The sequence below is a fragment of the Gorilla gorilla genome, chromosome 6, assembly GCF_029281585.2.
Source record: "Gorilla gorilla gorilla isolate KB3781 chromosome 6, NHGRI_mGorGor1-v2.1_pri, whole genome shotgun sequence".
NCBI lineage: Eukaryota > Metazoa > Chordata > Mammalia > Primates > Hominidae > Gorilla > Gorilla gorilla.
Window position 1 is genome coordinate 96,461,909 of NC_073230.2, and position 13,791 is coordinate 96,475,699.

The following is a 13,791-nucleotide window of genomic DNA, read 5'->3' on the forward strand; positions in this document are numbered from 1 at the left end:
AAGAATATAAAGCCTATTATGATATGGCCCATCTGGCAAGCTCCTCTCACCCTCCATCCCTAATCAAACTTATACTCTTCATTTTCTTAAACTCAACTTATTTTACTATAATTTGAGATCTGCAATCTTAAGGAATGCCATGGTTTTTAAAGATTCTAAATTTTACATTTTATAAACTTCCCTCTCCCTTCCATGGACAGAGTTAGGGGCTAGAGAGTTCCAGATGCATGATTAAAAATTTTTTTCCTGCAAGAATGTCAGCAATCAAGTTGGTTTTGTTTTATTTTCTTTTTTAACTCTAAGTGCACTGAGAAGGCCTACATTTTCTTTACTCAAAGAGATGCCAGAAAATCATTTTAGAATCACTGAAAGTGGCCCATCTAATCAAAGCTTTGTTTACATGCAGTCACTTTCAGAAGGGTGGTGGGGTAAATGGTTGGCTCTACTGTCAAAGCAGGAGAGAAATCAGACCCCTTGCATTTTGAAATTCAAAAAGAAAAGTTACCCAGCCCCTAGATATAAGCCCCTAGGGAAGTAAGGGGGACAAAGGTTTGGGCTCACTGACCCCTGGGAAGTGGCTCTGTGTATGGATTGGAAGGGCTGAGCACAAGAAGCAGTCCTCTGTTGGAGCCTAGCAGCACAGAAGTGGAGCTGTCTTGCTGCAAGGAACCCCAAGTGCTTGCCTACTTAAGTTTATATTAACAATAGAACAGCAGCTACTGTTGGACTGTAAAAGCATTGGTTTTTAATCCCACACAGCAAAGAGAAACAGCGGTAATGAACTGATCAGACTTTACTCCAGTTCTGAACACACTTGATAGAAGATGGTTTGATTAAGGTGTTGGTGGAAAGAATTCTCAGATAATTTGGTGGGTGACAGGAGTTTCAGAAGGAACTTAGTATACTTAGGGCTAATAAGGCCAAGCTGTGGAGGCAATTCCACTTACAAAGGGTATTGCTATAATACCTAATCATTTAAGTACACTTCACATTTAAACATTTAATTTTTATTAAAAGTAGTGGCCTTTCTTCTTCCTTCAGCATCAACCTTATTGTTAGCTCAGAGGCACTAACATATTCTTATGACTCTTATTGTCCATTGTTATAATAAATAAAGCACAAAGCCATTAAAACAAAGCAGCAGTGTGGCCTGCAACATAACAGTTTTTTCTTCCACCCTTGGAGAGAATGTGATCTCCTAACTGCATTTTAGTGAACTGCATGAAGTAAATCATGTTCAGGGAATAACCAACTATTACTATGATAAAAACTCATGCTGGAAAAAATACCTTTATTTCCTATTCTCTGAACATGCTTATTCTATACATCTGTCCCTTATACATACATATTTTTTTTTTTGAGACGGAGTCTCGCACTGTCACCCAGGCTGGAGTGCAATGGCATGATCTCAGCTCACTGCAAACTCTGCCTCCTGGGTTCAAGTGATTCTCGTGCCTCAACCTCCCAAGTAGTTGGGACTACAGGTGCCCACCACCACACCTGGCTAATTTTTTTTTGTATTTTTAGTAGAGACGGGGTTTCACCATGTTGACTTGGCTGGTCTCAAACTCCTGACCTGAAGTGATCTGCCTGCATTGGCCTCTCCAAGTACTGGGATTACAGGCATGAGTCACTGCATCCAGCTTATACATACTGTTCTTAACACCAACAACACCGTATCTCCCTTCAATCTATCTGGTGAGATTTTTTCACCTCTACTGACTTTCAAACTCTTCTCTTCACTTCAGTTACAGCTCTTATTCTTTCTTAATAATCTAGTGTGCTTAGGTCTCTTTCTAAAACGTATTAACTTCATAATAAAGTATTAGAGTATCAGAAAACCCAAGATCTATTAACAGAATCAACATGTATGCATGTGAAAACAGTTGCTTTTAAAAACTGAATTTTTATTTTTAATTTTTTTTAGAAATAGAGATTCACTCTATTATCCAGACTGGAATGCAGTGGTGCAATCATAGCTCACTGTAGCCTTCAACTTCTGGGCTCAAGAGATCCTCCTACCTCAGCTTCCCAAGTAGCTAGGACTACAGGCATGTGCCACAATACCCAGCTAAGTTTTTTATTTTTTGGAGAGGTGGGATCTCACTGTGTTGCCCAGGCTTGTCTTGAACTCTGAGCCTCAAGTGATCCTCTTGCCTCGGCTTCCCAAAGTGCTGGGATTACAGGCGTAAACCACTGCACCTAGTCAAAGACTGAATTTTTAAATAACACAATTTGAACTCAGTTTATTGAGTATGTCCCATGAAAAATACTGGTCTGAAAAATTTATAAATTAACCATCATTTCATAAAAAATATAACCATTCCTGCTTCTTGCTCTAATTAGACACAACAGAGGCTATTCCAGTGCTTAACAAACACTATTTAAATCTTTATATGAAATTAATTCCTTGAATTGATTTCAGCATATTTTCTAATACTTTTTTCTCATTAATTAGATTTTCTCATCCTGAGTCTCATAATTCAAAGACTTCGGAAAACTGGGCATAAAGAAGAAAACTATTTCATGAAAACACAAATTTGGTTAAACATGCTTATGCCATTTTTTTTTTGCATAAAATGCAAAGTAAAAATGCTATGATCAAAATACATAAAGCTAAAATAGTACTTAATCATACTTTTCCTTTTTGAAATATCATTTTTGTATATTTAATGATGGGGTTCTACTTTAGTATTATAGTTGGCCAATTATTGTTCACTTTAATCCTCGCCCTAAATTTCATAAACATAAGTGGCCATTACTGGTCACTATCTTTCAGTGTGGAGGACACAAATCAGTAGAGTGAGAAAACTCCTAGGCTTTTCTTAACAATAACTGGGACTTTCTCTGCAGCCTTGGCTTGGTTCCTTCTCTGGTAGAACAAATCTCAGGTGTCTTCAGCCTTTTGTCTCCTATCATGTTTTCAAACATTCTTCCATCTTTCCAAATCAAAACCCCCTTTGGGATCTCCCTAGAAGTAACCATGTATATACCATCTATACCATTTTCTAGCTTTTCTATTTCTTTCCTCCTCTTAGTATCAGGATCATTATCATGAGGAAGGACATTTTTTCACAGTCCCGCCCATAATCTGTTCTCACTAGCCAGGCCATTCTTCTTCCCCTTCCCTAGCAAAAACTTATCTGTGGGTATGGAATGATTCATCCAATTTTAATATGGTAAGGGATAACTAAAAATAGCCATCTATTTAAAAATACTTGTTTTAAAGAGTTTTTCTGCATTCTGATACCAGATGTGAGATGGATATGCTGTGTAGCAGGGCATTTTTGTTTCTCTTGGCCTTGGTATCTCCCTCTGTAAAATCGGGGTAATTTGTGAATTAAGGGCAAGTAGGGAGATGTATTACTCTAATTAGACCACAGGCAAAACAGATTATAATGAACTTGAAGAACTGTGGGAAGAAACCCCAAAGGGGGTTTTGATTTGGAAAGATGGAAGAATGTTTGAAAACATGATAGGAGACAAAAGACTGAAGACACCTGAGATTTGTTCTACCAGAGAAGGACTATATAAACCTAAAAGATCATACCCATAGTTTGAGACTGCTTGAGTGAATGATCAGCAGTCACCTAGTAAGTGATCTGTTCTTACAGTTGGAACCTTTAAAGATGAACAGTTCTTTCAGGGTAATAGATCAAATTTGGGGATAAAAGACTGGGAAAGTGATGTACAAAGCCATTTGATGCCACAGGATAGTAGCACTTTGAGAGGGCCAGTGTATCACTTAGTGCACACAAGGAGATGAGTATTCACCTCGAGCTCCCAGGACCCAGGATCTAGACAGCTGTGGAGATGCTAACTTGCCTCAGAGGCTGGGGTGGGGGTTTGGGGGAAAATAAAAGAAAAATACTTGCTTTATATTTCAAATATTGCTAGGCATTTTCAACTCAAGAATTGAATAATATGCTAGACTAATTACTTCTTATGGTGTATTAAATCTTTTAGGCAACTAGCAGGCACACAAGATTTACTACTTAAGATTATTTAATCTGTAATCCCAGCACTTTGGGAGGCTGAGGCGGCGGATCACGAGGTCAGATCAAGACCATCCTGGCTAACATGGTGAAACCCCGTCTCTACTAAAAATACAAAAAATTAGCCGGGCATGGTGGCAGGTGCCTGTAGCCCAGCTACTCGGGAGGCTGGGGCAGGAGAATAGAGTGAACCCGGGAGGCGGAGCTTGCAGTGAGCCAAGATCGCACCACTGCACTCTAGCCCGGGCGACAGAGCGAGACTCTGTCTCAAAAAAAAAAAAAAAAAAAAGATTATTTAATATATCTTATAACTCTCCTGTATATGCCCCCTCCCACCTGAATTACCCATCTTAAGCCTTCATATCCTCTCACCTGGTCATTCTGAAGTTGTCTCAGAACTAACATTCTTACCTAGTTTCTCAATAATCTCCATTTTATCATCCATACTTCTGCCTGAGTGATCTTTGTAAGTAAGCATCTTCATTCATCACTCTCCTACTTAAAACCCCTTTTCAGTGTCTAGGATTTCCTAGCATTGTGCATAACCACCTCTTTGTGCCCAATGCTTGATTTGGACTCCTGTCTGCACAGTCTCATCTCTCAATGCATCACTAAAGTGACTGTATGAATTATTTGCAGTCTTTGAATATGCCACGCTACTTCATATTGCCACTTCACTCTATGCCTGGAATGTCTTTCCTATTCTGGTTCATGTGAAGGACATCTATCAGCTTTCAACATGCAGCTTGAGCATCAATTCTTTTATAAAGTGTTTCCTAACCCTCTCCCATAGATAACTGGCCTCCTCCTTCTTTGTCCTTCCCCTCCCCTAAAAGTTATCACATACATGAACAATGTTCTCTCACATTCATAACACATTTTTCCTTAGTTTTGTATAGAGTTGCCTCTCTAAAATATAAACTTCAAGAGCATAGAGGGCATTTACTTCTGTATTCTAACATAAAACAGCACTCAATAAACGTTAATTAAATAATGAAGATAACATTTAAAATTAACAATTTATTCCTAAGTTTCTTAGCATCTTTTCTGAGTTTCAGATGAACACTTATAAAATTCCACTGGAAATCTCCACACATATGTTCTGTAAGTACTTCAAGTTCAGAATGTCTACCACCAAAACTCATTATTTTCCCCGGAAAGTCACTTGCTTTATCTGAGTTTCCTGTTTCACTAATGGCATAATTTACCCTCCGACCCAAACTAAAAATTCACCCTCCTACCTTTAGTCTATCTTTTCTTCAATTCATCCTTCATACTCATCAGTTATCTTGATAAAAATAACTTTTCTGATACTGCCACTTCTCTACTAAAATAACACACTTTATGGCTTATTCTATTAGGAGGATAAATTCAAACAATTTGGCAATAACACTCACAATCTGGCAACACCTACCTTTCTAGCCTCATCTCTAGCAAGTTTCTCCCATGGACCTTAACCTTAAGTTCTAAAGAAATATATGAAGAAATGCAGGTAGGTGGCGAATAGCGAGCCATTCATAACAGAAATATAAATATTTCTAGCTGCCAGAAGCAAGAAAATAAAGCAAATTCCAATTGTTTTGTCACATCTAAAGGTGCTGCAGGGTAATGGTATGAATCTATTTATGGAAGACAAACACATATACACACCCATACATATCAGGAGAATAGGGGAAATGGGTGGGTATGAAGAGCAATGGCTAGTACAATGAACCTGGGGAACAAACACAATCTATAAAGGCTTTTTTTTTTCTTTTAGATGGAGTCTTGCTCTGGCATCCAGGCTAGAGTGCAGTGGGGCAATTCAGCTCAATGCAACCTACACCTCCTGGGTTCAAGGGATTCTCCAGCCTCAGCCTCCTGAGTAGCTGGAATTACAGGTGCACACCACCATGCCGGACTAATTTTTGTATTTTTAGTAGAGATTGGGTTTCACCATGTTGGCCAGGATGGTCTTGAACTCCAGACCTCAAGTGATCCACCTGCCTCGGCCTCCCAAAGTGCTAGGATTACAGATGTGAGCCATTGTGCCTGGCTTAAAAAATGTTGACTAAACGGTGCATGAACAGGACAAGAATGTTTAATCAGGCTTCACTATAAAATATCCAAAGATTATCCACTTCTCTTTGCTCCTGATAATGGACATGAAGCCTTCGCAACAAGTGAAAGGAATCTCTTTCATTATCAACTAATAAGTGGCATTTTGGTTTATATGGTAGTCTCTTCTCCGTGCGTCAGAATAACCGAGTCAGTGGACAAAATGACCCTCGTAGATCTAAAATGCTGAGGACCAGCCCTCAGGCAGTGGTAAATCCCCTGATATAATACAAGCCTGTAAAGTATCATGGCCGCCAGGCCATCTCTCTCAACGCCACTTCAGTTGCTGACAGTAATTACCTACTACGAGGCAGAGATGCTAAACTCCAGTTCATAGCTCACTGCCTTCAAGAAGATTCTTTGACACCCTTTCTTCCCCCAACCTGAGTTTGTCATTGTTTCTGTACTCTCATCTTTACTCAACTATATCAGTTATCATATGATACCGTAATGTCCGACTGCTTCCCTCTAGCCTCTGCATGCCCTGAAGTCTGGCATCATCTTTATTATGTGCTTTGCTCATTTAAGTGTAGATTTTTTTTTTCTTTTTTTGAGACGGAGTCTCACTCTGTCGCAAGGCTGGAGTGCAGTGGCGCAATCTTGCCTCACTGCAATCTCCACCTCCTGGGTTCAAGCAATTCTCCTGTCTCAGCCTCCCAAGTAGCTGGGACTACAGGCATGCGCCACCACGCCCAGCTAATTTTTTTATTTTTAGTAGAGATGGGGTTTCACCATGTTGGCCAGGATGGTCTCCATCTCTTGACCTCGTGATCCGCCTGCCTCTCAGCCTCCCAAAGTGCTGGGATTACAGGTGTGAGCCCCTGCGCCCGGCCCCTATAAGTGTAGATTTATTGGGTGACTTGTGACATCTCAAGCTAACACCATTATCTAAGTCTTTTTTTTTTTAAAGACCAGAACTAATTAATTTTCACTTATATTTTTTGAGAGAAAACAGTTGTCATAAAACACTTTAGAAGATGGGAAATTATTGCAAAGCAGATAGATTTATCTGTTAAATGTGGGAACTGCTATTAGGAAGGCTTTAAAAAGGAGTCCCCTCAGAGATTCAAACCCATTCTGTTCACAAGGCACATGCCCTGTGTCATTCAACCCAATATAAGCATTAGTTTTCCTCTGTAAAACAGGATTACTAACATCAACCTCATATCATTTCTGTGATGATTAACAGAGATAATGTATTTACAGAAGTCTCAGTGACAATACTTGTCTATATGGTATTTAACATCAGTAAATCTATAGAACCACATAACAGCAAGAAATTAACTTGCTGCATCCTTCATTGGAAGCTTTCAGGGATATCAGAAGCTCACTCTCATTACAGGTCATATACTACTTCCACAAAGTACAGAACAATTGGTTGGCTCACCCTAGGATAAAAGAAAAGGGCTATAGGAGGAGGATTAAATGGGACCCCCATTTACCCTGTTTAACTTCAGCTGGAAAGTAAGTCTGTTAGGAATATGGAACTTGTCCATGATTCCTCCTTGCCAAAACTCTATTATCTCCAAAAGGAAGTTAGTCAAAAGGATTGTGATGTTAAACAGGAGAGCTCTTGCATTAACAAATTTGAAAACCTCTTAAATAAAGACTAAAAAAGATATGACCACATTATCTTTTGAATGCTATCAGGAAATATGCAGCAAAGCTATCTAAAATTCCTCTTACGTTCTTCTGGTTTCATTTCGGTTATTTTTTGCAGCCAATTCTTCCATGTTTGGCAGTCACAAGGCTCATGTGCTTCACCAAGGCACTCCCTAAAGAAAATAAACATAGAAAAGACAATTTTAAAATATTCTTCATCAACATCAAGGTAAAAAAAATGTGTAGAGGCCGGGCGTGGTGGCTTATGCCTGTAATCCCAGCACTTTGGGAGGCCAAGGCGGGTGGATCACCTGAGGTCAGGAGTTCGAGACCAGCCTGGCCAATATGGTGAAACCCCATCTCTACTAAAAATACAAAAAATTAGTCGGGCGTGGTGGCACATGCCTATAATCCCAGCTACTCAGGAGGCTGACGCAGGAGAAACGCTTGAACCTGGGAGGTGGAGGTTGCAGTGAGCCGAGATCGCACCACTGCACTCCAGTCTGGGCAACAAGAGTGAAACTCTAACTCAAAAAAAAAAAAAAAAAAAGTAGAAAGTATTCTTCCAATTTTAAAGTTGAAAAAAGTAAGGCACGGTGACTGAGAGATGGAGCACTTCAATGGAGGCACTAAAAATGAGATTCCAAAGCTTGATACCATTAGACCAGTTTTATTAAAAAAAATCAGTACATTCATTTACGTACTTCAAAAGTTCTAAATAGATTAATATTTATAACTTAGATTTGCAAGCCTTCAGAGCTTTAAAACATTTGAATCAATTACGTTTTATCCTCATTAATATTTTAAATTCTTGTTATTCAAAGGTGTATTCCTGGCCATTATTGAGCAGCTTTTTAGACATGCAGAACAACAGGCCCCATGTGATTTACAGATTAGAATCTATATTTTATCAAAATTACCAAATGAACCTTCTTCATTTTAAAGTTTGAAAAACACTGTTTTAAGTCGAATTATTGTAGTTACTTTTACCTCTGCATCTCCAGGTAACAGCTAGGGTAACTCAATTTATTTTTATTGGAATTTGGGAAATTTTGATTTAAATAATTAAAAACATCAATTTACCATTTGTAACTCTATTTTATATTCTTTCCATAGCTATTTAAGAAGTCAAACACTAAAACGAGCCTAAAGCCTTGATGAACTGCCATTTGAATTCAAGATGATGCTATATTGTATAGGACAAAGGTAATTATTCCAGTAAATAAAAAAAATATTATTCGGAGGAGGGAACAACCCAATCTGGAAGTGATATCATCACCATCAGTGCTATTTTAAAAGATTTTATTTACAAAGGTTAAGCTTGGGCAGGGAGTGGTGGCTCGTGCCTGTAGTCCCAGCTACTTGGGAGGCTGAGGTAGGAGGATCACTTGAGTCTGGGAGGTGGAGGCTGCAGTGAGCTGAGATCATGCCACTGCAGTCCAGCCTAGGCAACAGAGCAAGACCCCATTTCGAGGAAAAAAAAATTTAAAAAAGTTATGTGTGTTAAGAAGACACACCAACTGACTCATTTAGTCTTAAAAACTAAGAGGAAATTAAGAATGCATCGATTATACTTCATATTTGTTAAAATGGTGATTATTAAAAAACATAAGTTGTTGGTGTGGATGTGTAAAGATGGGAACCCTTGTGCACTGCTGATAGAAATGTAAATGCTGATGCAGTTGCTGTGAAAAATAGTTTGGTGACTCCTCATAAAGTTAAACTTAGAATTACCATATGATTCAGCAATTTCATTCTAAGGTATGAGAGAACTGAAAGCAAGGATTCAAACTTGTACACCAACATTCACAGTCTTATTCACAACAGCTAAAAGGGGGAAACAACCCAAGTGTCTATCAACAGATGAATGGATAAAAAAATTGTGCAGTATACACACACACAAACACACACACACGTTCACACAATAGAGTATTCAGCCATAAGAAGGAATAATATTTGGATACATGCTACACTATGAATGAGCCTTAAAAACATTTTGTTAAGTGAAATAAGCCAGACACAAAAGTACAAATATTCTAGAATTCCACTTACATTAAATATTTTGAATAGGCAAATTCACAGAGAAAGAAAGTAGAGTGGTTGTTACCAGCCTGGGGGAGGAGAGGATGGGGAGTTAACTGCTTAATGGTTATAGAGTTTCTGCTTGGGATAATGAAAAAGTTCTGAAAATGAAAAGTGGTTATGAAATGTTATAGTTGCACTGTGAATGCAATTAATGTCACTGAATTGCATACTTAAAAATGGTTACATGGTAAAAAAAAAAAAATGCACCAATTGCCTTGAAAGGGTAATTTAGTTTCCTTACACTCCTGACTTATCATCTAATCTGGCACTTGGGAAATCTTTTCCATAATTGTGGTTTTACAGAGCTCCTAGCAACTTAGCGGTAGCTTAACAGACATTAAAAAAATATTGGGTTGATTAAAATATGGAAGTGAGCTGGGCACAATGGCTACTCGGGAGGCTGAGGCAGAAGAATCAATGGAGCCCAGGAGTTCGAGGCTATAGTGTGCTATTACCACTCTGTGAATAGCCAAGGCACTCTAGCCTGTGCAACACAGCATGACCTAATCTCTTTAAAAAAGTGGATATATAAAGTCAGGAAACAACAGATGCTGGAGAGGATGTGGAAAAATAGGAACACTTTTACACTGTTGGTGGGAGTGTAAATTAGTTCAACCATTGTGGAAGACTGTGGTGATTCCTCAAGGATCTAGAACTAGAAATACCATTTGACCCAGCAATCCCATTACTGGGTATATACCCAAAGAATTATAAATCATGCTACTATAAAGACACACGCACACATATGTTTATTGCAGCACTATTCACAATAGCAAAGACTTGGAACCAACCCAAAAGTCCACGAATGATAGACTGGATTAAGAAAATGTGGCACATATACACCATGGAATACCATGCAGCCATAAAAAAGGATGAGTTCACGGCCTTTGCAGGGATGTGGATGAAGCTGGAAACCATCATTCTCAGCAAACTATCACAAGAACAGAAAACCAAACAATGCATGTTCTCACTCATAAGTGGGAGTTGAACAAGGAGAACACATGGACACAGAGTGGGGAACATCACACACTGGGGCCTGTTGGGGGATGGGGGGCTAGGAGAGGGATAGCATTAGAAGAAATACCTAATGTAGGTGACAGGTTGATAGGTGCAGCAAACCACCATGGCATGTGTATGCCTATGTAACAAAACTGCATGTTCTGCACATGTACAACAGAACTTAAGTACGAAAAAAAAACTGGATACGTTAGATTCACTTTAGTGCATACTAACATCAATTCTGCTTTCCAGAAATGTAAAGGATACCTGTGATAACTTAATTTTAATTTGGCACACATGCTAGCAGACATTAGAGTAAGAAATATGCCACAGATCTAGGAACAGTGTTTCCATATGGTGCCTGCAAACACAGGTGGGAATGCAGAATCTACATTTCTCATGACTCATTTTTTAAAAAAGTTTGTTTGTCATTTGCATCTCAATAAAGCTAGAAAAAAAAGCCCAGAAGTACAAAAAGCCCTTATATATCTGCAGTAACTAAAACAAACAAATGCAATCAATGAAATAAATTATTTCTATTAACATTTTTTTCCCTGGAGACTTTTTTCCCCTGGAGATTAAACAGCATATTCAATATCCATTTCCTGGCAGAATCAACGCTGGTAAATACTGGTTTTGCTGTCAGAACATTGTCTGAAAATGTTCTGGGGGGGAAAAAAAAAAAAAGAAAGAATCATGGGGGAACAAAGCCCAGTGTTTTCAAATAAAGTCTGAAAAAAAAAAAAAAAGCCACTTCTTCAAAAGGCCATAATTGCTTATCAATGTGCTTGGCTCTCCAAGACTGTGTTGTATTAAATAGCAAAAGAAGGTTTTCTTTTCCAGAACCTCACAGGAGGACACAGACTTGCTGCTTCCTTGGTTGTGAGCCCAATCAGTAGGACCACTTCAGGGTGTTATAACTGGTTGGTACAGTTTCTATTAGTTTCCAATGCAATACTAAGAAAGGATATAAAAAAAAGCAGCAGCTTATAAATAAAAAAAGAAGTAACAGCATGGACTGTGAATTAAAGAGGTTGAGGTTGCCACATTTTTTTTTTTTTTGAGGCGGAGTCTTGCTCTATGGCCCAGGCTGGAGTGCAATGGCACGATCTCTGCTCACTGTAACCTCCGCCTCCTCAGTTCAAGTGATTCTCCTGCCTCAGCCTCCCGAGTAGATGGGATTACAGGTGCACAACACCATGCCCAGCTAATTTTTTGTATTTTTAGTAGAGATGGGGTTTCACCATGTTGGCCAGGCTGATCTTGAACTCCTGACCTTGTGATATGCCCGCCTCGGCCTCCCAAAGTGCTGGGATTACAGGCGTGAGCCACTGCACCTGGCCGAGGTTGCCATTTAATACTATAAAATATATTTAAAAACTACGGCATCTGGAAAAATAAACAGAATTCTCCAAAGTATAGTAATAACAATGCCACTAAACATACTAATTGACAATCTAGATGATCAACGTAGGGAAGAGAGGTTATTTTGAGAAAAGTAGTGAAGATGCTAGAATGCCAACTTACTAAAGACAGTTTTTTTTTTCTTTTTCTTTTTTTTTTTTTTTTTGAGAGAGTCTTGCTCTGGCACCCAGGCTGGAGTGCAGTGGCATGATCTTGGCTCACTGCAGCTTCCACCTCCTGAGCTCAAGCCATCCTACTGCCTCAGCCTCCCAAGTAGCCAGGACAATAGGTATGCACCATCATGCCCAGCTAATTTTTGTATTTTTTGTAGAGACAGGGTTTCACCATGTTGCCCAGGCTGGTTTCGAATTCCTGGGCTCAAGGGATCCGCCCATCTCAGCCCTGCAAAATGCTGGGATTATAGCCATAAGCCAGTGAGCCTGGCCTAAATTCCTGAAGAAAATTTTAACCAATGACTGTTGACAAGTATTCTAAAGTCCCTGGTATCTGTTGCTGAAACTGCATTTCAAAATGTCAGTAAAACAAGAGTATGGGGAGGGGAATCTCAGGACACAGCATACTGAATCTCAGCCAGAGACACCAATAGGGTGGGGTTTATTCAGGTAAAAAAGTACCCTGGTAAAAGATTATAAAGAAAAAAAAAATAGTTGCCTAATCTAAACTCCTTCACGTAGCTCAAATATGATTGGTTAACCTAACATCAAGTGATCAAGGAATGGCTCTCTTCTTGAAAATGTGCCAGTATGTACAACTGGTTGCATGACTATACAGTGGTTCTAAAGGGCTCTGGAAAAGGAAAAAACCTTCCACTAAAGTTTTAAAATTTATTACTTGATGGAAGAAATTCCTATCCAGAAGTTGGCAATTTCAATTCAATGCCATTTTAGAACTTTTTATTAATAAGCAATTCTGAGTGAATTAAGTAGAAATCTTCATTTTTATGATTCTCCCCTTTAGCTAACATTTTTTAGGATACCAGGCAATGTTCTAAATACTTCACATGTACTGACTCACTTAATTCTCTTAACATCTCTTTGTAACTGGTACTATTTATCCCCATTTTACATGCACAGAGAGGTTCAGTAACCTATCAAAGGCCATACAAGTAAAGAGTGGATAAGCTAAAATTTGAAGCTAAATAGTTTTTGGTTCTGGAACTTGCACTGTATGTTGACTGCTTCAGATAGGAAGGCTTTATTTTATCATATTATTTTAGGAGAGGATGTTTATCACCAAGCCACAGAGCTAGTTAGTGGCAGAGCTGTCTCACAGGCAGGTCCTGTATCTCCCAGATTATTATAACTCTGTACTGTGTTGAAATTTGATAAATTGAACCCTCAAGTGGTATTTATTTATGCAGATGTGCTACTCTGCAGAGAGTACACATGGTATTTAAATAAGGTCTTATGATTGAACTGCCAAATAAGTAGTATCATGTTTTTATTTCTGGGCCTGTGAAGAGCTGGAAAATGTTTTGCTAGTTGGCAGGAGTCTGATACTTAAATAGCTAGATACTGCCAATCTAGAAAAATCTATTTTTCCATAACTAGAGCTGTTAATCTAAGGGCTTAAAACTGGTTTTGTAAGA

At 38.7% G+C, this 13,791-nt stretch overlaps 1 protein-coding gene across 3 annotated transcripts in view; it reads right to left on the bottom strand.

Moving 5' to 3' along the window:
* The window catches only part of ANKIB1 (ankyrin repeat and IBR domain containing 1), a 264,755-nt gene that overhangs the window by 31,286 nt on the left and 219,678 nt on the right, over nucleotides 1–13,791 (bottom strand). For all 3 annotated transcript variants that reach the window (XM_055346595.2, XM_004045734.5, XM_019031192.4), the window contains one exon: nucleotides 7,779–7,867. In XM_055346595.2, the coding sequence (XP_055202570.1) occupies nucleotides 7,779–7,867 (89 nt within the window). The remainder of the gene's footprint in view (nucleotides 1–7,778; nucleotides 7,868–13,791) is intronic.